The sequence below is a fragment of the Triticum urartu genome, chromosome 5A, assembly GCF_056163025.1.
Source record: "Triticum urartu cultivar PI428250 chromosome 5A, HENAU_Tu73, whole genome shotgun sequence".
Classification (NCBI taxonomy): domain Eukaryota; kingdom Viridiplantae; phylum Streptophyta; class Magnoliopsida; order Poales; family Poaceae; genus Triticum; species Triticum urartu.
Window position 1 is genome coordinate 510893588 of NC_141877.1, and position 23828 is coordinate 510917415.

At 50.7% G+C, this 23828-nt stretch overlaps 3 protein-coding genes and 1 non-coding gene across 4 annotated transcripts; 1 reads left to right on the top strand and 3 right to left on the bottom strand.

Annotated features, from left to right (window-relative positions):
* Positions 1–4323: 4323 nt before the first annotated feature.
* On the bottom strand, positions 4324–4426 carry LOC125511703 (U6 spliceosomal RNA). The gene has a single exon (XR_007285065.1). It is a non-coding gene; the product is annotated as a U6 spliceosomal RNA (small nuclear RNA).
* A 6968-nt stretch (positions 4427–11394) lies between these two features.
* On the top strand, positions 11395–14837 carry LOC125510230 (ras-related protein Rab11A). Its single transcript, XM_048675351.2, has 2 exons — positions 11395–12057; positions 14214–14837. The coding sequence occupies exons 1-2, from the start codon at positions 11795–11797 to the stop codon at positions 14692–14694; spliced, it is 744 nt and encodes a 247-aa protein (XP_048531308.1). The 5' UTR covers positions 11395–11794; the 3' UTR covers positions 14695–14837.
* A 179-nt stretch (positions 14838–15016) lies between these two features.
* On the bottom strand, positions 15017–18574 carry LOC125510231 (Rhodanese/Cell cycle control phosphatase superfamily protein). Its single transcript, XM_048675352.2, has 6 exons — positions 18265–18574; positions 18116–18162; positions 17729–17821; positions 17191–17329; positions 16999–17101; positions 15017–15273 (listed from the first exon to the last, which is right to left on the bottom strand). Exons 1-6 carry the CDS (start codon positions 18452–18454, stop codon positions 15162–15164), a joined length of 684 nt encoding a protein of 227 aa, XP_048531309.2. The 5' UTR covers positions 18455–18574; the 3' UTR covers positions 15017–15161.
* Positions 18575–18815: 241 nt separating this feature from the next.
* LOC125510229 (Phosphoenolpyruvate carboxylase family protein) lies at positions 18816–20169 on the bottom strand. The gene has a single exon (XM_048675349.2). It carries the CDS (start codon positions 20035–20037, stop codon positions 19015–19017), a length of 1023 nt encoding a protein of 340 aa, XP_048531306.1. The 5' UTR covers positions 20038–20169; the 3' UTR covers positions 18816–19014.
* Positions 20170–23828: the final 3659 nt, after the last annotated feature.

Below are 23828 nucleotides of genomic sequence, written 5' to 3' on the forward strand. Positions count from 1 at the left end.
AGTTTTTTCCCACTAGGTGTTGGATTCGTCATAGCTATTTATCCCATCATGCCTTGTATGGTTCTCCCTACTATATTCTCTGCTCCGGTCATGTCATGTGCTTATTTCAACATATAAACTCAAGATTGTTGGGTAATCTATTTATTTTGTATGAACAAGACAGTATGCAGGACTGCTTGTATAATGATCAATGCCTATAATTAAACATGCCTTTACAGATACCTTTTATTGGTTCTTATGGGCCTTCTCTTCCTTCAGATGCATCAAACACTCTGCATGTTGAAAGTCTCCCATCAAATTGTACTAGACAGGAAAATTGCACGTATCCTTTTATGTATATGATCTTTTGCTATTTTATTTTGAGTTTATTTGTCATTTTGTTCATAAGTGAACTATATTTTATGTTTATGTTCGTTCCAATTTATGTCTCAATCTTTTCTTTTGTGTTTTTGTTTTCGCCATTTAGTGCTTCAGCTCCTTGAGTCTTGCTTCTCTAGATATATTTCGCCCTTTTACCGGGTTCTCTGAAGGCTGGTCAAAGAGGATGTAGATGTGTAATAGCTTATGTTGTCTAAGAAACTCCTGCCTTAGTGTTTTCTGTCATGAAGTCTCTGCGAGGTGAATATAACATTTTTGTTAGCCTAAGTTGTGTCTTACATTCTAGAAGTAATAGAATGGAAAGGTCCATTATTGCTAGATCACTCATGGCGTATGGTTATCTGGTTGGCCAAAGTGTGGGGGACACAGCTGTGGCAATTTTAGCTAAAGAGCATGACAAGTGGGCTAGGTGAAGTGTGTATGAACTGAACACAATCGATCTTGCATTCTTTGCCTGAGTAACCAACAACAGACAACATCTTTGGACAAAGCAGAATTTAGCCTATCTTCAAGATAACCACCTAAAAAGAGCACATGCACATGCCATGTCATGGTCCTTGCATAATTAACAATAAAACTATATTGAGTGAGTATTGGTCATGTATGTCGAACAAATAACCTGCAAAAAGAGGCATCATATTTTGCTTGAAGCCCACAACCGAATAAGTATCAACTTCATGCTATACACTGACATATTTGAAAATATGTACTATACATAGTTGGTACAGCCACTGAAGTGTTGTTCGTCTCTGTTTTTCGCAGATGCGGAGATGTCCATGAACTCGTGTCTCTGTTTTGCAGACGTGGAGATGGAACAAACTAAATCACACTTGTCGAAAATTAACTGAGACCTGTAGGTGTTGATTCAAACTTCAGTCAGCTATGAGTATTGCCCTGCTGGTGCTAGAAACAATTGGTGTCTTGCTGCTCTGTGGCAGTGTTGTCTGCAACACAGTTGCTTGGACAGTTGGAGGCTCATTTTAGTGTAACTGAAAAGTGCTACTGAAGTATGGAGAAATTGCTCACTAGAGATAGCCTGGTTAAAATGCATTCACTTGTTGATTTATCTTGTCTGTTCTGTGAAGAACCAGAGCCTTGCACTGTGCTATCGCTACTGAAGTATGGACAAATGTGAGTGCTTTTGACTGGGATTAACCCAGATGTTACATGCGAATCCATTGCTAGATGGTGGGTTAGTAACAAAAAGCACCGAGCTATAAATCTTTTACATGCAGCAAACTCTCTGGTTTCTTTGGAAAAATAGGAATGGGCTCTGCTTTAACAGAAGTTCGGGGACTAATTTGCAGGTGATTCTGATGAGAAGCATTGCGGTAGCATGCTCTCAATGAGCGATCTAGTGATCAGGGCTTGCAAAAAAAAAACGCATGGTGGAAATCATTTGCATCTTTTTGGTTGCTGGCCAGGAGCACACCTCCGATGATGTGGCCGGATCTCGGTTGAGGAAGACAGACTCATGGCTTGAAAATCTCCTCAGCGACAAATTTGCTATAGAAGATGCTGAATCTTCAGACTGGGAGGCCATCATAGCTGGTCTGGTGAAATATGCAACGGAATCATCTCTGAAGTAAGATGGCCCAGGGTTGAGAGATTGTTTCAAAGTTGTAGTGTGTGTGCTATTATATCCCATAACCCTGTCGGACGGTTTTTGTTTTCCTTTTATTGAATTTGCATTGGCTCGGATGGGCATGGGCGCTTCGGCCTGCTGCCGCGAACGCCCATGCATGTAGTATAACTGAACGATGGTTGGCTTCGTTTCTGTGAAATGGAGCCGGGGCTGGAGGCCGCCTTCTCTTGAAAAATGAGGCATAACTTGTGTGAGATTCACGTGTCATGTCCGTCGATTTCATGCTTTTTTAGGGGCACGTACGTTCTATGTATTAGAAATTCAGAATAACTGGACTCCCGACTCCTCCCGTGTCGCCCCTGCGCGGGGGGAACCCTAGCGCCGCCGCGTCCTCGTCCCTCCCCCGACCTCTCCTCCTCGCCGCCGCCAGGGCGCGCCGCCGGGCAAAGCCCGGTCGGTGTCGGCGGCGGCGGGATCTCTTCTCCCACGACTCGCTGAATCTGGTGCGGGCGGATCGCGGCGGTTGTTGGCGGGGTGCGTCGGCGCGGGCTTGGGGGCGACGGCAGGACTCACGCTCGCGGTTTCCCTGGTGTGTGTGGGAGTCCGCTCAGGGCGCGCCGGCCCTCGGCAAGCGGTGGCGGGCGCTGGGCTCTCGGCGGCGGTGGTCCCTGTGCGCGGTCGGCGGCTCCGTCTCTAACCCGGACGGTGCGGGGGATGGCGGCGGCCCGGCGTGGCCGGCGATCTGGATGCGGTGGTGCCAGCGGCTCGCTGATGTACCGGTGCTCCAGGGTTCTGCCTGGTGGTGCTGGTGGTGACGGCGGCCCGTGCACGAGAGTTGGATCCCTTCGAACAGATCTGGGTGAAAACTTGCCTTCGGCGTCTGCTAAGGCCGACGGTGGCAGCGCTATCTGCGTTGTTCCCTTCTTGAAGGCATCGCCGTGGAGAAGTTCAAAGCCACTCTCTGCTACCTCCGGGGGAAACCCTAGATCGGATGACGGCGGCACTCTGGTGTTGTTCCTCCCTTGGGGGCGTCATTCTTGAAGGTACACACGTGATTGAGGGACCAGAGGACGGATTCTTTGGTGAAGCGGTGATTCATCCTACACACTGATGGCGACGGATCTTGACGGTGTGGCGCAGTGTAGACTCGGAGTTCATTGTGAGAGGATGGACTCGTGCAGGAGGACGACGCTGTCGGGCGTCGTGGTGGCGTCGATGGCAGAGAGACCTGACACGGTACATGCAACTGTACAGCTCTGAAGATGGATTGGTGGCAGGTGGCTGCGGCGGCCTCCTACCCGGCAGGCGTCCTGGTTAAGGAGTGCGACGGACTGGTAGGTGCCTCATACCAGGCAGGCGTCCTGGTTGGGACCTCAGGTCTTAGATGTTTAGGTTTGGCTGCTGTTTGGTATTAGGTTCAACTATATGTGCCCCTTCATCAATTGGATAGGTGTAGTAACAGTTGTTGTTTAGACGGTGGATTTAGTCTTGCTGTTGTGTGGCTTTGTAAGGTCTTATGAAAATAATTAATAAAGTAACCGTATGCATCGTCCAGATGCAGAGGCTGGGGTCATTTTCCTTTTCTTAAAAAAATCAGAATAACTGTAGGGTCCTTGTATATGCGTGATAAGTAGCTTTGCTAGGCTAGGTAGGACGCTGAGCTTTAGTGGGGGTGAAAAAATTGATCCACGTACAATATGAGAGGCACATTGCTCGAACACGGCCGCACAAGGTTTTTTTGGGACCGCAAGAGGGTGAGAATGTGGCCATCTATACACATGGTGATAAAATAAAACATACAACTACTCCTGGGTCAAGTTGGTCTTGCTGTAGCACCATACACAAGAAAACAAAATCAAAGACAAAATGATATACAGGTAATAAGATGTGATTTAAAAAGAGATTACACAATGTAAAAGCAGATATAAGTCGTTGCAAGAGAAATGGACTGATTTACAAATGTATTTTACAAGATTAGACTGATTTCTGCCCAAAACGATGCGGATGTTCGAGGGCGTGTACTTTTATGAAGGCGGCCTAACGAACAAGTAAACACACCAACATACAAGTCCAAAGACTTGGTTAGCAGAAAAGGGACTAGTGAAAGGACCTGCTTGTAAAGATATTGAAGAATGGAAGGACATAAATAAAGGCCTGACCGCCTGGGTGTATATCTGCAAGATAGCAGGGACCTTCGCCCGAAAACAAATCTGTACGCCAAGGACTTGATAAGAAGAAAGGGGGGTGGTGGAAGGACCTGCTTGTACAGAGAAAGACCAGCTCGTAAGGTAATAACTACAGAAGAGGAAAGGCCAGGGGCCTATCTGTAATATACCGGGGACCGGCGCGCAAAATCTCGAAAAAATTTGGACCATTTCTCGATTTGTGCGTGTCATCCTTGCGCAGGGGCCATGCTAATCTTCTCTGTATCGTTCCAATTTTATCGGATGTCCCCGAAGGGACGATGGGGCTGCAAGCGTCGGGCTTATAAACTGGTCGACCCGTCTTTCGCTAGGCGAGGTGGTACTAAACAGGGTTGTTCGCTGCGCTCAGCAACCACCAGGACCGCGGGACGCCACCAAACGGCCAGTGGGCTGTATCCTCGTGTAGACTTGATCCTCCCTCAGCCGGCCCACTTAAGGAATCGAGCCGGAGCATTTCCCATATGGCCTGCTGCGGGCCCAACTTGAGGAGCCGAGCCGGAAATCAAAAATGAGGATTTGCTCGAAAAAACAAATCGAAATGAGGTGTGCTCACGTGAGGTTCATGTGTCATGTCGATTGATTTCATGCTTTGGGGGCACGTAGGCGCGATGTATCGTCTCGACCGTACATATATGGTAGAGTAGAGTACATGGGTGTCGTCTACGGCAGGCATGTATATGTGGTTGTTTTTCACGTGAAGAAAGCTACTACTGCTGGTGGTGCTTGTTGATGGAGTGAATTCTGTCCGTGGACGGTTCTGTGCTTCCGGTGCAAGGACTGGGCAGTCTATCTAAGTCTAAGGCATCATCGGGGAGAATGTCTGGTACTCCCACTTCTAGGATGCTCCTGGTGCTTCAAACTCACCAGCATATTTTTAAATGGTTGAAAAAATTTAAAAATAAAAATCTAGCACATAGACACGACATCAATGTATGTTGTCAAAAAAATTCAAAACATTGCTCGAGATACAAGAACGACAAAATCGACATCAATGTGATAATGTGCCAAATCTAAAGCCCAACTTATGTTGTGTAGTACTCTCTCCGTTCCTAAATATTTGTCTTTCTAGACATTTCCGATGACTACTACATACGGATGTATGTAGACATATTTTAAAGTGTAGATTCACTCATTTTGCTCCGTATGTAGTCATTTGTTGAAATGCCTAGAAAAATAAGTATTTAGAAACGGAGGGAGTATTTACTATCGAATTTGTCATTTATGTTTCTAAAGCTATGTTTTGAATTTTGATTTCGAATTTTGTGACAACATATATTGGAGTTGTGTCTATATGATGGATTTTTTTCAAAAAAATAAAATATTTAAAAATGTGCTACCGAATTTGAAACATCGGGAGCATCCTAGGAATGGGAGTACCAGATATTCTCCCGACATCATCGGTCGTACTCGTAAAGAGAGGCTTTTTTTGCGGGAACTCGTACAGAGAGGCTGCGCTGGCTCCATGCGCATCGAAACGGTTAGCTAACCAACGACGATGTGTCAGAAATTCAGAATGACTGCAGTGTCCTTGTACGTGCGCGATTGACACTACTACTATAGTCGCTTTGCTAGGCTAGGCTAGGCAGGGCGCGGAGCCTGACGGGCATTGATTTGCCGGCACGGTGCACGTACCATACCATGCACGTACATGTATGGATGAATTGCATATGTCTCCCTCACCATGGCGCCACTGCAGCCTGTTTTTTCTTTTTTTTTAAGAATTTTTCATTTATATGACGAATCAGTACAAAGCAGTTGACCCGCAGCGATGTCTTTTCTGAAAGCGGCAGTCAGCGGTTAGCAACTTAGCATTTGCTTGCTTGCTTGTGCAGTGTGCTCGTAACTAACAAGGGTCCAAGTGTGTCGACACGATCGACAGACTTAATACGTCCTGAAAACACGTCGCTCTTCTCGAATCGTTCGTTGACGAGAAGAAACGAAGAAGGAGAAACCCCGGCACGGTCTTGGCTGCTCGTCGGCTTCAGAACCGTCGTCGCCGGCTTCAAACCCCTGAAAAAGCTGTTGCACCGTTGATTCCGCCGTCCTGGCGACCATGCACCTCGCCTACACGCGCTACGCTACGCGGGCTGATTTTTCCACCGCGACTGGCTGCTGCCGCGCGTACGTGACGCATAGGCGCACGCACGGGGACCCAAAGCGAGAGACAGGGACGGGACGGCAAAGCGAAGAGCCCCCTCTGCGGTCCAAAGTGCGACCCAAAGCCGGCCTGCTGTGGCCACGAGAGGGAGCAAAAGAAACTCCGGCAGAAGCCTTTTTCTTTCTGTTTTGTTTACCTGAACTCCGGCAGAAACCTTAGCCTGGAAGCGAACGAGCCCGCGGCCGGGCGACGTTTCTTCATCGGTCGGTACACGGCAACGAACGGATTTGTCTGTCTGTCTGTCAGTCACCACTACCGGACCGTCTTGCATGCCAAACCACATCGTAGCTACTGAGTACGTTAGGGCATCTCCAGCCGCGTCCCCAACAGGCCCTCTCCAGGCCCTCTCCAGACGATTTTGCTGCGCCGGCGCTAAAAAAAGGCCTCAGTCGCGTTTCCAGAAGCCCGTTTTTCGCTGGCTCGGGCCAAAACTGATGCCGGCGGACCCAGGCCGAACCCGGCGCCCTGGGGGGCGCTTGGGGAGTCGGCACAAGCGAAAAAGGCACGTGGGCCCACCCTGAAGGCGAACCGAGGGCCTTTTCCCGCCGTTTCTTGACGTTTTTCCCTCGCATCTCTCCCGCTCGCTCGCCTTCCTCCCGCCATTCTCTCCCTTTCTCCTGCCAAACCCCCTCCCGCTCGCCTTCCAGTCGCCGCCATGCCGCCGAAGAAGTACGCCATGCCGCGCGCGGCGGCAACCGCGACTGGCGCCGTGGCCCAGCCGAAGCAGAGGAAGCCGAGGGCGCCGCCATCGAAGCCACCGAGCCTGTCGAACGCCGAGTGAAGGGTGGAAGTTCAGCGGCACGAAGCAGTCACCGCCGACAGGCGGAACAGGGCCATAGCTAAGAAGGCCCGCGACAACGCGGCGCGCGCGGCGGCGTCTTCCTCATCGGTCGACCAGGCGGGGATGAATCCACCCGTCGTCAGCCACGCCCAGTACGCGCCCTGGGGACAGCAAGGCGCCGGATCTCCATGGGGTTCATCGTCGCCCGGCTACGCCGACGGCGACGCGCACGGTGGGTTCAACCCAAACGTGACCTTCCCTCATGGTCACCCCGCTACGCGCATGCCCTCGCCCGCCTTCGTCGGCGTGCAGTACCCTCCATACAACTACTCGCCGCCCGCCGCCTACGCGTCCACGCCGACGCCCCATCTCTACCGTGGACCGCTGCCCTTCTCGCACCTCGGCGACGCCGACGACACGGGAGCCGACATGGACGACATCATCGCGACAGGATCGACCGCGGCCGCCACGTCTCCCGGATTCGCCACCCAGGACGAGGTAGTGGATCTCAGCGGCGACATGGAGGCTGAGCTCGGCTACGTCTACGGCGAGGACGCGCAGGAACCCGAGGAGGAGGAGGAGGACGAGGACGAGGAGGAGGAGGAGCCGGCTCCTGTTCCGACGAAGGGGCGCCAGAAGAAGAAGAAGCGGGCGGCTAGGTCAGGCGAACCGCGCATCAAGTGGACGTCCAAGGAGGAGGAATGCCTCGCCGAAGCATGAAAAGTCGTCTGCCTCGACCCGTCCACCGGCGTGAACCAGAGCTTGGAGACGTACTGGGACCGCATCAAGGCCGAGTTCGACGAGCGGAAGCTCGTCGACCCCTACTTCAAAGGCGTCTACATGCAGCGCGGCTCCAAGGCGATGGCGAACCATTGGGGGTGTATCCAGTTGGCGTGCAACAAATGGCATGGAATCGTCGAGGAGGTCGCGGCTCGCCCGGAGAGCGGCGCCAGCGTTGAGGATCAGGTACGCACGCCGTTCGCCCGCATATCTTCGTCGTCTACGCCCGCCGCCCGTCAACCGTTCGTCCCTCCGCGCAGCTGCTGCGTATGTTCGCCATGTATCGGGGCGACAACCAAGACGCCGACTTCAAGCACCTCCACGTCTACAAGCGCATTGACAAGTGCGAGAAGTGGGCGGAAGTCCGACGTGCCGTCGACAAGGCCAAGGAGACATACAAGCCGGACGCGACGACTCCGGGCGCGTCAGAGGGGCGGCCGGACGGCCACAAATTGGCAAAGAAGGGGAAAAACGCCGACGCGGCAACCGCGCGAGTGCAGGAGTCCATCGAGCATTGCCTCGCCGACGCCCAGGCCCGGGCCGTCCTACGCGAAGAGAAGACCGAGGCGCGGTGGTCGTTGCTGATGAAGGACAACGCCATCAAGCTCGACCTGCTCCGGACGAACGTCGCCGCGAAGAAGAGGAACACCGACATGGCTTTTCTGATGGGCGGGGCGGACATGCTCCAGAGCAACGACGAGAAGCTCAAGGCGTGATACCTGGTGTAGCGCGGCCTCATCCTGAACGAGCTGCCGACGGCAACGCCGACGACGCCCACGACCACACGGACGCCAAGCCCGAACGACGCCTCTACATCGCCACCCAGCAGTGCCGAAGCCGCGCCGACACAGCCCAGCACCGAAGCAGCTCCGACACCGCCGAGCCCGCGCACGCCGACTCCATCAACACCTGGAGCCGACCCCGCCGAGTGAATCATTGCGCACGCGAACTTGCGGCGGCGGCGCTCTGTTTTTTGTAACGCCAGACTACGTCCGATCGCCGGATTTGCGGCGTCTTTTGAGAGCGGGAACGACCAAGTTTAAATTTCCCGCATCCTGGGGCCGGCGCGTGGGGGCGTGACTGGGAGCTAGGTCGCTCCCAGGGGCCGAACTAGCGCCGGCACGCCCCCAGGCCGCTCTATTAAGGCGCCCTGGGGGGCCGAACGGCTGGAGATGCCCTTAGAGCAACTCCGATGAGGCGATCTATTTCGTCCGTCTGCGTCCGTTTGAATCGGCGCGGATAAAAGTGACAGTCCAACGTGCTGATCCAAGTTCAAATCATGTCCGTTTTGCGTCCGCGCAGACGCATTTGCGGCTCAAATTTGCGCCCCAAATGCGTCGGCGCGGACGCGGAACGGACGCCACGCGCGCCTTCTCGACGTCCGCCGCGTCTCCACCTGGCGGCTGTCCAACTACCTGCTGCCCACACGGTCAGCTTAATGTATGACCATGGGCCCATGCGTCATCGACGGCGGTTGTCCTTTTTTAAGCCGATCGTGTGGCGGGGTCATCCTCATCCAAACTCGGTGTCCACATCTAGCCAGCTCTACTCCCCCGTCGCCAGCAAACCCTAACCACCACCACCACAAAGAGATGGGGCTCTTCTTCGGTGCCGACAGCAGCAAGGCCAAGGGCAAGGCCCCCACCATCCCTTTTCCCTTGGAGTTCCTCCCGCCGCCGGCTCGCCTGCAGAGGCAGCGCGTGAACATGCCAGTGCACCAGGCGAAGTGGCGCTGGCAGCACCGCGTGCCTCTGCCGTACCCCGACGTCACCCTGCCGCACGGCTGGCATCTGGATCCAGAGAGGATCCCAGTACCGGCGGCGCCGCGGTCGGCTAGGGCGCACGCGGAGGAGGTGCGACGCTGACGGGCGTTGCTGACGCCGGAGCAGCGTCGCGACGCCACCTACGCCTCCGACTCGCCGAACTGGAAGAGATGGTTCGCCTTCGAGCACGAGGAGGCGAGGCGCCGCGGCGTGCGCGAGGTCGACCGCAGCCTGCCGCCGCCCCCACTCGTCGTCCGCGAGGAGGACCAAGCGACGGAGGACGCCTACCAGGTGGCCCTTGCAGCCGTCTACCGCGAGAGCGAGGAGGACGAGCGGCGCAGGATGGAGGCGGCGGAGGAAGAGGAGACTCGGTACGAGGCGGCCATGGCGCAGGCCATTGCCCTCTCCGTGGCCGGCAACTGCGTGCTGCCGCCGGTGGCCCCGTCGTCCCCTCCCCGACGCCGCGTCAAAGGCCGCAGCCGGAGCCCGAGCCGGAACCGTCCCCCATCGAGCGCTACTCCTGGATGGGAGTACTGCATGAGTGGTTGTCCGCGCCACCGGTTTGGGGGCGGCGCAGGCGCAGGAGGCGGCATACCTCGAGATGTGGCGCCAACGACGGCTGGCCAAGGAGCATCGTCGCGGCGAGTACGAGGAGATGCTCGAGCGCGACCTCGAGGAGGAGCGGCGTGAGGCTGAGGAGGAGGCGCGCCAGGGCGTGGCTGCATAGGTGGCCGCACAGTTCCCCACGTCGGCATTGCCCGTGCCGGAATAGCCCCCCGCGCCGGAACAGCTGCGCGCGGCCTGGAACACGACGTTCCCCTGGGCCGGCCCTGCGCCAACGCTCATCGACCTCACCGACCCCGAGGAGGAGGAGGAGGAGGAGGACGACGCCGCCGCCTAGGGCAGCGCCGCCTTGTAGTTTAGATTGTTTTTATTTTTCTTAAATGCTAATGTAGACGCGTGGACTCTCGCCGACCTTCGTGGCCGGCTGTAATGTTTAATTAATGTTGTTTTTGTCAATATGCATGTGTTTTTTTTTCTTAGCACTGTCAAAATGGGTCGGGCCAGCATTGGACGCACACGTTGACACAAACGCGAAAGCGGACGTCCGTGTCCGCCTGGCTGACCCAAGTGTGAGTGGTTGTCCGCGCCCGTTGGAGTTACTCTTAGGTGCCGTAAAAAAAACCAGGTGCTAGAAGACATTAAGATCTAGACATGGTAGTGCTTTGCGTATTTTCTGATCGTAGCATGAAGGCGTTCATGGCGCACTATCGTCTCTTTCTTTTTATGCAGGGAAGTACCTCGCCGGCCGGCACCGTTTCGGTTTATTATCCGTAGTGTGCTCCGGCTGCTCTGCATGCTACGAAAGGGAAAGGAGCCAGCAGTACCATTTTTTATTTTTATATAGAAAAAAAGGAGTAGTACTCCCCCCGTCATTTCCGGACGGACGGAGTAGCACCGTAGCAGTTATCGTTCTGCAGAGCGGATTGATTAGAAGACAGTACTAGTACTTACTGAATTAAGAGACTGATTAGAAGAGGGTGGTACTCTACGTAGCGTGCGTGCAAGCTTCGCGTACACCGTGGCGCCGTGCGGCCGTGGACACTACAGAGAGGTGCAGTAGCGTACGTACCCTCCCTCAAAAAGAAAGCAAGGAGATAAACAGAGGAAATTGATTAAATCATAAAGAGAAAAGGAAGGAGTAGTACGCGGCAGGGTGCCCCAACCTCGCGCAGAGATCCTCCCTTCCCTCCGAAAGCGGGACACGCACGGAACACAACGGGCAAAGGCTGCTGGTGCACTAGAGTAGGAAGCAGTAACCCTCCCTCATCAAAAGCAGTACTGCATGCCACGCCATGCCCCTGTCCTCCTCCTCCTCCTCCTGCATGCCATGCCACACCAGCACCACATACTAGATATCCCTCTGCCGGCCAAGCCAAGCATACTGGATAGATACTGATTGGGATTTATAGACACCTTTTCCCTCACACAGTGCGCACATCATATCAAGAATCGATCCAGAAGAGGCCATCATCAGAGGATAAAGGGGTGACCAAGACAGGCGAGGGAGCTGGGATCAAGAAGGCTTCTTCATTTGCTCGATCATCGAGAAGAAGAGCTGCAGTCAGCGGGAGGGAGCTAGCCATGGTGTCTCGGGGGAAGGAGGAGGAGGAGGAGGCGGCCGCCGGGTGGGAGGGGGAGAAGGAGGGGGAGATCGACTACGTGTTCAAGGTGGTGGTGGTGGGCGACTCGGCGGTGGGCAAGACGCAGCTGCTGGGGCGCTTCGCCAAGGACCAGTTCTTCCTCGACTCCAAGTCCACCATCGGCGTCGAGTTCCAGACCCGCACCCTCACCCTCCACCACAAGCAAGTCAAGGCGCAGATCTGGGACACCGCCGGGCAGGAGAGGTACGTACGCCCCTAACCCCGTCTTCCTCCTCCAGCCCGGTCGCCTAACTCTGTTCTTCTACTACTGTTTTGAATTTCTCGATCGCAAACATGCAATCCTCGTTCCCGGGACATGAAATTCTGGGCGGCACGCCTAGTTTCAACTTTCAAACTACGTGACGTGCTGGTCATCTCGTCTTAGCGTTAGCTGCCCGACACCCTCCGCAACAATCTCTTGTTGGTGCCAGAGCAAGCACGCAAACTTTGCTGCATACATACATACACTTGCTTAATCTTTAGCACTAGCTAGCACCTTCTTTCCAAAGCTTTAGTTTTACAAACATTGGGTGGCTCTGTAGTTCCGCCAAGGACAAACAAAAGTTTGCGTGCGTGTTTTCTGTATTTGGCCGCGTCCACACATGATTAGTGGAGCACATGCAGCCAAGAGCGATTAGTATTTTACCACTTAGAATAAGCAGTTAGCTATCTCAAAAACAATCAACAACTAAAAAAAGCGATCAATATTTTGGACCAGTGACTTGTTTCCGGATCAGGGGATCGGTCGATCGAGGCACGATGCCGGTCGGCCTCATCCCCCATCACATGCATTTAATCCGGCGATCACCAAATGGATCAGCGCAGCACGCAAGCTAGATAAGATGGAAATGCCGAGTGGTAGGCAGCTTTCTTCCTTTGGGGAAGGGAGAAGGCGAAAGCTACGGCTGCATTCAAATGCGGCGGCCACATGTCGATCCTGCTGCTGCTGATGCTGCTAGTAGTAAGGACGATTCTTCAGGCCACTAGAGCACGCCGACCTCTGAAAGCGATCTCTTCTCAGAGGAGAAGGAAAAGAAAAGAAAACTCTACTGCGCCTTTTCCTCCTTTCTAGGAATAGACCATCGGCGTAGTGGGGCGATCATACGTGCCCCAATTTGCGCCCGGATTATGACCTCTTTTGTACACGTAACGCCCGCAGGAGCTTTAGTGGCATGATTTTTATTTACATGGTTTCTCTAGATGTCACTGGAGTTGCTTTTGAGACATGGGTGCATTTTGTTCTATTTTCCTAGATTTAGCTTTAAAAGTCCTAGTTTCTTGAAATCTTGAAAATTATGAAAATACTTACGGAGGAAGGTCTAACAGATAGAAACACGCCCCTATAAACTAAAATAATTTATGACAATTTTTGTAACCCGCGCGTAAATCAGAAACGACTACCATACTAAATCAGAAATGTGCTGCAAAAAAAAAACATTTTATGACTTTCACACTAGTAGTGATTTTTCATCGGGTTTATAAGACTTTATTTAAAAACTTATTTGTGCCTATGACTAGAGTACCATTTCTCTACATATTATTCTATCTAGTCTGAAACATATGATGTTTTTATATGGTTATTTATCACACTTTGTATTACTTTTTCTACTACTATATTTAAGTAAAGTTTTAGAAATATCAGACTACAAAACTGTTTATTATCTCTGACAAATACAATATTATTGATATCAAACTAATCAAAGTATGTTTTGATTAATTAGTCATCAAAGATAGAATCTGTTTGTCAATGTGGCAACCACATTAAGCTTCCATTTTCTCAAAGGAAAAAACATCGCATTCGTGAAAGAAAAAGACATCAAGATGACCAGGTTCGCATAGACCGAAAACATCGGCGAAGACCGCTTTGAAGCTAGTTGAAAATTGTTTTAGAACCATTAGTGCATGCCGACCTCTGGAAGTGATCTCTTCTGGAAAAAAAATTCTACTCTCTCCGTCCCATAATATAAGAGCATTTTTTACACTAATAATGCTTTTATATTATGGAACGGGGGGTCCAAATTTGCATAGACTAAGCATCGGCGAAGACCGCTTTGAAGTTAGTTGAGGTTTCAAAAGTGAACAGTCTCGTGCTTAATTCTAAAATTCTGTTAGGACCGCTTGTGTGTTCTAGGGTGAAAACTGAACCGGAAGCGAAGTCCAGGGTTGAGGGTTCAATAGTCAACGCTGGACTTTTCTTCCAAACCAAAAAAAAAACACGTAGACTTTTCCAAACAAGGAATTTTCTTCACAAATTCGAGCACTTTGACATGTTGAAATGCGAAATGTTTGACTGATTTTTTCTTACTGAAAAACAGAGTGCGTGTGACTGACAATTGTGCATGCGCGTGTGTTGGGAGCAGGTACCGGGCGGTGACGAGCGCCTACTACCGGGGCGCGCTGGGCGCCATGGTGGTGTACGACGTGACCCGGCGCGCCACCTTCGACCACGTGCCCCGCTGGGTGGAGGAGCTCCGCGCCCACGCCGACGGCTCCACCGTCGTCGCGCTCGTCGGCAACAAGGCCGACGCGCCGCCGCACCGCCGCGAGGTGCCCGCCGACGAGGCCGCGCGGTTCGCCGAGGAGCAGGGGCTCTTCTTCTCCGAGGCGTCGGCGCTCACGGGCGACAACGTGGAGCGCGCCTTCCTCGCGCTCCTCGAGGAGGTCTTCGCCGTCGTCTCCCGCCGGGCGCTGGAGCTCGACGAGGCGCGGCGGACGCGCAACGGCGGCGGTCACGACGGCGAGACGCTGTCGCTGAGGGGCACCACGGTGGACCTGCACGACCCCATCATGGAGACCAGCGCCATGAAGAAGACCGCCTCCTCGCAGTGCTCCTGCTCGTGACCGGCGGCGACATGATCGACGACGTGCAATGATTCATACCGTATTACACCATGCGTTCCCGAAGACAGAACAAGTTTAGACATGTAAAGCATTTGTTGTACATACATTGTGATAAGAAATGGTTGGATTCATTTGCCTCTTCATCTGTGAGACTGTGAGATTGATCAGAACTTCTTTTCCTCCCAAAGATCATTCACAGGGCTTGTTAGGGATGCATGGGATTCACATGAATTTCGCCAAAAACAGCAGCTCAATTCAAACAACACTGAGCGTAAGTTCGACATCCGAGAGAAATCTAGCGCACCTTCATACCAGCAAAAAGTAAAGATGGGAAGGATATGAGATTTTCTCAAAACTAGTGCGGACAATTTTATCCGTAACGCGCAACATTACAACTCATCGCAAACTGCTGCCGTATGAACAACAACAATATCGGAGCAACTAATAACTGACAGGTCATTTCCTGCTCAATCTTCTTCAGATGGCAGGTCTTCCTTGAACCATGTGTAGAGGCCTCCGTCCAGATGGAACACGTTCTTGTAGCCGTTTAGCACCAGCAGGTACGCCGCTATCAGAGACCTGCCAGGGTCGAAGCATAATCAACTAAATTAAACATCGGTGCTCACAAGTTTATCTATGAGTGTCCACGCAGAGCAATGCATACTTCTAAAGAAAATGCCGTTTTCTTCTTAAAGTTGCAATTCAAGAACTAGAAAATGATCTCAGCGTGGCTTTTCAAACTACAGGAATGAAAAAGCTGAATGACAATTCTCCAGCTGCCATCATGAATTTGCATCAATTATTATAAATTTGAAGTTTATAGCATTGCAGTTGCAAGAAATTAATACTGCTGGTTCTCAAATGTGATTTACCAACCTGGAAAAAGAAAAAACTACTCCCTCCATTCCAAAATAAGTGTCATGGTTTTAGTTCAATTGGAACGGAGGGAGTAATATCTAAATCTCAATGGTCAAACACATCAAGAAATGAGAGCAATCCAGAAATGGGGGAACAAGCGAAAACTATCTACTGGGGTTAACAACCACTTAACAAGTACTAGCCCCCTCAACTTTGCTGCATATGGATGTGCAGTACGGCATGGATTGAAAACTGTGTCTGGTCTTAGCCTGACTGACTACGCTTGACGTAAGCAAATTCACGATACTGAATTTGGTGCATTTTACACAAAATACTTTGCAGATTTTTTTAGAAAGAATGCTGTTAGCATCCATTCCTGGATAGATTTTTTTCCAAAACACTTTCTCAAAAAAGACCGGTAGGGGCAGAGCTATTTTTTCGAAAAGGAGGTTCAACCCCCGGCCTCTGCATCATATGATGTACACAACCATCTTCATAAAAAATAGTTCTCGTTAACAATCGCAACAGTACACAAAAGATAAACAAGGCCAAAACACAACTGGCTGATAACAGGATTACATGACTCACACACATAACCTATCATTGGATCGCCATCCTAACCGATTGAACGTATCTTGTGCGACGGTCTCCCAAGGGAGACGGAGACCGTAGCAGAGAGCAGGGGAAGAGCCTGGTGGCATTTAATTAAGTAGAGGCTGCGAGACGCTGAATTCTACCACTGAGATTTGAACACGTGTCAGCTTGAAGATGACACTGCCCTCCCAGGCTCCCACTACTTGGCCAAGAGCACATCCACAAATAGCATGGTTTTTAATACTTGGTTAATTTTATTGGTCGAGTAACTGGACCAATTAACAAATATCTGCTTAATATATCACAGAATCATCTATGCTTGCTCACAGGATAATATATTAGTAATAGTATTGAAAATTCAGTCATGACCAATCAACCACCAGTGTTGACAGTAAGAAAATAACTAAACAAAACCCATGGTAGAAACAAAGAGAATGTTCAAATTGCAAAACAAATTTTCACTAACAGAGAACCCCGACAACAGAGAATATCTTTTAATGCGAAGATTGGTTAAACCTAGTAACAAAATATGCACAGATCTCATTTCACGGAAGATGCAAGAAATTTTGCTTAAGCCAAATCACATTAATAAACAGTATCAGCAGTTCAGCACGTTCATGACAATTGGAAAAGGACCGACAATCCATGGAAATAAAAAAAGTTTAACAATAAATAATACTCCCTCTGTTCTATATTACATGTCGTGGTTTTAGCTCAACCATGACAAGTACTCCCTCCGTTCCAAATTACTCGTCGTGGTTTTAGTTCAAATTTGAACTAAAACCACGACGAGTAATTTGGAACGGAGGGAGTAACATGGAACGGAGGGAGTATATGGGCAACATAATATACCTAGATTGCTTCCCATCAGGTAGATTCTGTGTTGGCTTCATTGTTCCTCCTGCTGAACATGCTACAATTATCTTTGAATCTTTATTAAGTTTTTCTTCAACGCCTGCACAAAGATGGCATATGCGTCTGATTGCCAGTACATGTATAAATGGTGAGGACACAGCAAACAGAAGTACAAAAAATGTTACGTACTTTTTATGAACTCAGGATTCTCTTCTGTTCCTGCAAATATGCCAAAGAAAGCAAATGCAGCCCTCCTTGCAATATCCCATGCTGTCCACTCCTTTATTAATCTGTATATTTGTACATTAACAGCACCAGGTGGGTGAGCCTGCACAAAAATAAATCCATAACTGTGGTGCAACTTTCCCAGATTGAAATATAAAATTTCATTGTATGAAGCAGCACAATATGAAAACAAACTTTTGACATTTTTTTAGGCATCATTGGAGAGGATTTGATCACTGTTAGCCGTTTAGGTCCTACTAAGCAGACTTCTAAATTTATGTTGGCTATTTGCATCAGCAACATATATTATATCTCCAGTTATTATATAATTGTGCATTGTACTCATCATAGTGCTGTCGATTCAATACATCATCATTGATACACAATTTGCTTCAGCTATCATTTCGGGTTGATAAAAGACACAAAAAAGATAAGTAGGCAACAATGTAAAAGTAAGTTTCTGCCCTAAACCCAAGAGCTTGAGACAGCAACTTTAAGATACCTGTTTGAACTCTGCTTCTGGTCTGACATCGAGAATTACAAAGTTGTTTTCGTTTTGAAGGCGCAGTGCTTCCTTCACATCAACACTACGTACCTGCAAAAACAAACAGGAGAAACACCTCTGATGTAAATGGCGGCTGCTAAGCATAGAATGCTCATCTTCAGTCAACAGTAAATTAAGCTAATAAACATATGAATCAACAGGAATAGGTAGGTAAGTCCTCATAAATGTCACAACAGTGCCTATTTCACATATAATCTATAATTGTTCTACACATACATATGTTACTCTAACCCTCTTCATAAGACTTAAGGTTAAGAAGTTTGCAGCAACCTTTCATATATGTTTAATGCAAAAATAGTTAACAGTCAGAATGGAGGTTATTACCCGCTTCTCTACTAGGAGTTGCCGTTTGATCTTCCATTCTTCTTCAGCTGCAAAAAAAAGGGGGTTAACATGCCAAGATAGCATCATGCATAAACAGAGTAACGAACAGTTCCATATCAAGTAAAAGGAGCCAAGCGTATTCACAGTACCTGGAGATTTCGCAGTCTTAGTGGCAGCACATGTTATCCGCAGCGAGCGCACACCATGCGCCCGGTAATGTTTTGCCGCCTCTAATGGGCGCCAAGAATGACCAGATGAGAAGTCTGAGCTGGAGGATATCCTTGACGAGCAAGGAAGGTTGGCTTTCACTATGGAGCTAGCTGCGATCATCGTGGTCATGAGATAAAGAACAGCAAAACTTGGGGGGGAATCAGAAGAGAGCCTAGCTAATCCTAAGGCTGCATCCTGTTGCTGGAAGGAGATATTTTTTGGATGTGCAAGTGTCCAAAGGACCTAAATGGTTCTGGATGGGATGTCCCAGCATATCTGAATTAGTGGTTGAGGTTGAGCAAGTGTTGAGATGGACAATCTGGAGTCTGGCTATGGGCTTGCCCTGACCCCACAAAACAAATTCACCATCAATCTTTTATTGGAAAAACTTACCACTGCTTTTCACTTGCCATGAAGTAATTTCTGGTGTTTGGCTCATACAAATTTCTAGCTTTCCACAAATAAAATGGAACAGACGGACACAGCAGCATTTCACTAAAATCCAACTCTTTATTAGGTACTCGCCAATTACCACCTACAAATGGGAACAGTAAGGTGCCCAAACAGATTTGCTCCCTAAAACCCGAATCATCGACTAAACAAGAGTACACCAAAGTCCAGAAAATGGAGACCCTAAAAGTTTCAATTCAGAACACAAGCAAATGAAGCCATCACCAGTTCCCCAGTGCTCATTCACTCCAGTATCCATCTTCCTTCTCATCCTCCTCCTCACCCTCTGCTTCACCAATCTCCATTGACGCCTCCTTGAACCGCTTGACATCCTCCAATGCCGCCTTCCGGAACAACCCAATGTCCACTGCACCTGCAACCATATGGTATCCCCTGTGCTTGAGCTGCTCAGCTGGGTCATTGGGCATCGCAAACCCACCCAAGTAAGCCGCATTGGTTTCCGGAGCAGCATCCTTCTTCTTCCTGGCCTCCAGCACCTTCCTCTCAGCCTCCCTCAGCGCCGCTCGCACCTTCCTGTTCCCGGGATCCCACAGGTACCCCATGCTCGCCGACAGGTCGAGCGGGCCCATCTGGACGACGTCGACCCCTTCGACGGCGGCGATGGCGTCGATCTCCGCAACGCCGGCGGCAGTCTCGACCTGGCAGATGATGAGGGTGTCGTCCTCGCAGCGGGAGAGGTAGGAGTCGTCGAGGCCGTAGGCGGATGCACGGACGATTGGGTAGGCAGCGCCACGGACGCCGCGGGGCGGGTAGCGGCAGTGGGATACAGCCTCCGCGGCAGCGGCCGGAGACTCGACGGCGGGAAGCATGAGGCCCGCGGGGCCGAGGTCGAGCGCCTTCTTCGCCCAGACGGGGCAGGCCTCCGGGAGGCGGAGGACGGCGGGGGTGCGGGCGGCGTCGAGGGCGCGGAGGCAGGCGAGGGCCTCCGTGATGCCGCCCGGCCCGTGCTCCATGTCGACGACCACGTAGTCGTAGCCGGCGAGCGCGGCGATCTCGGCGAGCGTGGGGGAGAAGGAGAGGAGGAAGAGGCCGTAGAGGGTGTCGCCGGCGGCGAGGCGGGACTTGAGGGACGGGACCGGGGCGAGGAAGTCGGAGGCCGCGGACGCGGAGGCGGAGATGGCCCCGGCGGCTCCGGAGCGCCTGCGGGGGAGGAGGGAGAGGCGGGGCGGGGTTGTGGGCTTGGGTTTCGGCCCGAGGAGGAGGTGGGAGACGGACGCGGCGGCGGCGATAGAGGCGGCCATGTGGGCCAGTCGGCGGTGAGCGGCGGCTTCGCTGGTGGTTGGGGGATCTGCGACTGACGAGGCCGGCGGCGGCGGCCGGGGAGTGTGGGGGGAGTGAGCGAGCGTCGTGTCACTTGTCACGTGCCGCGTGGATCTGGCTCGGCTGGATCCGCGGAGCACGCGCCGGTGGGCGCTAGCCGTCGGATTTTGGCGGTCCTTGGTGCGATCTACGGACAGCAAATGTCCAACAACTCCCCTGAAGAAAATGGTTGGTAAATTGATGCTTGTTTCTCCTTGATCTATTCAATGCTCCCTTCGCTCCATAATATAAGACGTATTTTGACACTACTAGAGTAGTAGTCATATAATGTAATTCCTTGATGAGTTTGTTCGAGCCATTCGCTCACATGGACATAGTCAAAGCGGTATTTGACCTGCAAATGGGTCCTGCGCTGCTACTCGGGCTCATCTCTAGCCGTTGCCGCCTCCTCCTCCTCCACAAAAAAGCTAGGGTTTTGGCCTCCCGTCGGCGCCGTCGCAGGTCCGCCTCCTCTTCGGTGGCTAATGTGGATACTACGCCAGGTTGATCTTTGTTTTCTGCATGCAATACTCTTATTTACAATGGATGGCAGCGCACATGATTTCTCTACTGTATTGTCGGTGAAACTGATCATCTGTTGCATTTGACTGGCTGATAGGCCCTGCACTTGGCCTTTTCCGGACGAGGTGGATGCCACATACAACGTAATGTGACGTGAAGCCATCAGACTTTGGGGAGGACGTTTGTCTCCCTGGAATATGACTTTGTGATTCAGACGTCTGCATGGTAAAGTAGCACCCAAAGTTTTAAACAAGAGAGTAAAGTGGCTGAAATGTGTTGGCCATGGCATTTTGGCCCACCATAAAGGCGGGATAGCGCAAATGTGCATGTTGGCGCGGCGAACAGGCACCAACGCCAGACCAATGAACGAGAAAACAGAAATGGACGTACCGTGAAGCTTCTAGAAGGTTTCGAAGGATCCCGGAGGGGTCCGGAAGTCCACAAGTAGGTCCACCATGACCCAAGGGCTGGCATGGTGAAAGGATCGATATGGTTGACTAGAGGGGGGTGAATAGGCAACTAACAATTTTTAGCTTTTCTTTACCAAATTAAACTTTCCATCAAAGTAGGTAGTCTAGATGTGCAACTAGGTGAGCAACCTATATGATGCAACAACAACAAGCACACAAGCAAGAACAGAAGTAACACTAATAAGCTTGCACAGTAAAGGTATGAGATAACCAAGAATGGAGCCGGTGAAGACGAGGATGTGTTACCGAAGTTCCTTCCTTTTGAGGGGAAGTACGTCTCCGTTGGAGCGGTGTGGAGGCACAATGCTCCCCAAGAAGCCACTAGGGCCACCGTATTCTCCTCACGCCCTCACACAATGCGAGATGCCGTGATTCCACTATTGGTGCCCTTGGAGGCGGCGACCGGACCTTCACAAACAAGGTCGGGGTGAAGGAAATATGCCCTAGAGGCAATAATAAAGTTATTATTTATTTCCTTATAATCATGATAAATGTTTATTATTCATGCTAGAATTGTATTAACCGGAAATATAATACATGTGTGAATACATAGACAAACAGAGTGTCACTAGTATGCCTCTACTTGACTAGCTCGTTAATCAAAGATGGTTATGTTTCCTAACCATGGACAAAGAGTTGTTATTTGATTAACGAGGTCACATCATTAGTTGAATGATCTGATTGACACGACCCATTCCATTAGCTGAGCACCCGATCGTTTAGTATGTTGCTATAGCTTTCTTCATGACTTATACATGTTCCTATGACTATGAGATTATGCAACTCCCGTTTACCGGAGGAACACTTTGGGTGCTACCAAACGTCACAACGTAACTGGGTGATTATAAAGGAGCATTACAGGTGTCTCCAAAGGTAGATGTTGGGTTGGCGTATTTCGAGATTAGGATTTGTCACTCCGATTGTCGGAGAGGTATCTCTGGGCCCTCTCGGTAATACACATCACATAAGCCTTGCAAGCATTACAACTAATATGATTAGTTGTGAGATGATGTATTACGGAACGAGTAAAGAGACTTGCCGGTAACGAGATTGAACTAGGTATTGGATACCGATGATCGAATCTCGGGCAAGTAACATACCGATGACAAAGGGAACAACGTATGTTGTTATGCGGTCTGACCGATAAAGATCTTCGTAGAATATGTAGGAGCCAATATGGGCATCCAGGTCCCGCTATTGGTTATTGACCGGAGACATGTCTCGGTCATGTCTACATTGTTCTCGAACCCGTAGGGTCCGCACGCTTAAGGTTACGATGACAGTTACATTATGAGTTTATGCATTTTGATGTACCGAAGGTTGTTCGGAGTCCCGGATGTGATCACGGACATGACGAGGAGTCTCGAAATGGTCGAGACGTAAAGATTGATATATTGGAAGCCTATGTTTGGACATCGGAAGTGTTCCGGGTGAAATCGGGATTTTACCGGGTTACCGGGAGGTTACCGGAACCCTCCGGGAGCCATATGGGCCTTCATGGGCCTTAGTGGAAAGGAGAAAGGGGCAGCCCAAGGGGGCTGCGCACCTCCCCCCTCCCCTAGTCCTATTAGGACTAGGAGAGGTGGCCGGCCACCCCTCTCCCTCTTTCCCCCTTGGGAATCCTAGTTGGAATAGGATTAGGGGGGGAGTCCTACTCCCAGAAGGAGTAGGACTCCTCCTGCGCCCTCTCCCTGGCCGGCGCCCCCCCTACCCCTTGGCTCCTTTATATACTGAGGCAGAGGCACCCCAGAAACACACAAGTTGATCCACGTGATCTATTCCTTAGCCGTGTGCGGTGCCCCCTGCCACCATATTCCTCGATAATACTGTAGCGGAGTTTAGGCGAAGCCCTGCTGCTGTAGTTCATCAAGATCATCACCACGCCGTCGTGCTGACGGAACTCTTCCCCGACACTTTGCTGGATCGGAGTCCGGGGATCGTCATCGAGCTGAACGTGTGCTCGAACTCGGAGGTGCCGTAGTTTCGGTGCTTGATCGGTTGGATCGTGAAGACGTACAACTACTTCCTCTACATCGTGTCATCGCTTCCGCAGTCGGTCTGCGTTGGGTACGTAGACAACACTCTCCCCCTCGTTGCTATGCATCACATGATCTTGCGTGTGCGTAGGAAATTTTTTGAAATTACTACGAAACCCAACAGTGGCATCCGAGCCTAGGTTATTTATGTTGATGTTATATGCACGAGTAGAACACAAGTGAGTTGTGGACGATACAAGTCATACTGCCTACCAGCATGTCATACTTTGGTTCGGCGGTATTGTTGGACGAGACGACCCGGACCAACCTTACGCGTACGCTTACGCGAGACCGGTTCCCTCGACGTGCTTTGCACATAGATGGCTTGCGGGCGACTGTCTCTCCAACTTTAGTTGAACCAAGTATGGCTACGCCTGGTCCTTGCGAAGGTTAAAACGGAGTCTACTTGACAAACTATCGTTGTGGTTTTGATGCGTAGGTGAGATTGGTTCTTACTTAAGCCCGTAGCAGCCACGTAAAACTTGCAACAACAAAGTAGAGGACGTCTAACTTGTTTTTGCAGGGCATGTTGTGATGTGATATGGTCAAGGCACGATGCTGAATTTTATTGTATGAGATGATCATGTTTTGTAACCGAGTTATCGGCAACTGGCAGGAGCCATATGGTTGTCGCTTTATTGTATGCAATGCAATCGCGATGTAATGCTTTACTTTATTACTAAACGGTAGTGATAGTCGTGGAAG

Bases quoted from the DNA above. Each gene is read 5' to 3' on its own strand.
- LOC125510230 (XM_048675351.2), top strand. From the start codon at position 11,795: ATGGTGTCTCGGGGGAAGGAGGAGGAGGAGGAGGCGGCCGCCGGGTGG. The intron at 12,058-14,213 runs GTACGTACGCCC...TGTTGGGAGCAG, and splicing joins GACACCGCCGGGCAGGAGAG to GTACCGGGCGGTGACGAGCG.
- LOC125510231 (XM_048675352.2), bottom strand. From the start codon at position 18,454: ATGACCACGATGATCGCAGCTAGCTCCATAGTGAAAGCCAACCTTCCT. The intron at 18,163-18,264 runs GTACTGTGAATA...TTTTTTTTGCAG, and splicing joins TAAGACTGCGAAATCTCCAG to CTGAAGAAGAATGGAAGATC. The intron at 15,274-16,998 runs GTATATTATGTT...CGACCCTGGCAG, and splicing joins CCTGATGGGAAGCAATCTAG to GTCTCTGATAGCGGCGTACC.
- LOC125510229 (XM_048675349.2), bottom strand. From the start codon at position 20,037: ATGGCCGCCTCTATCGCCGCCGCCGCGTCCGTCTCCCACCTCCTCCTC.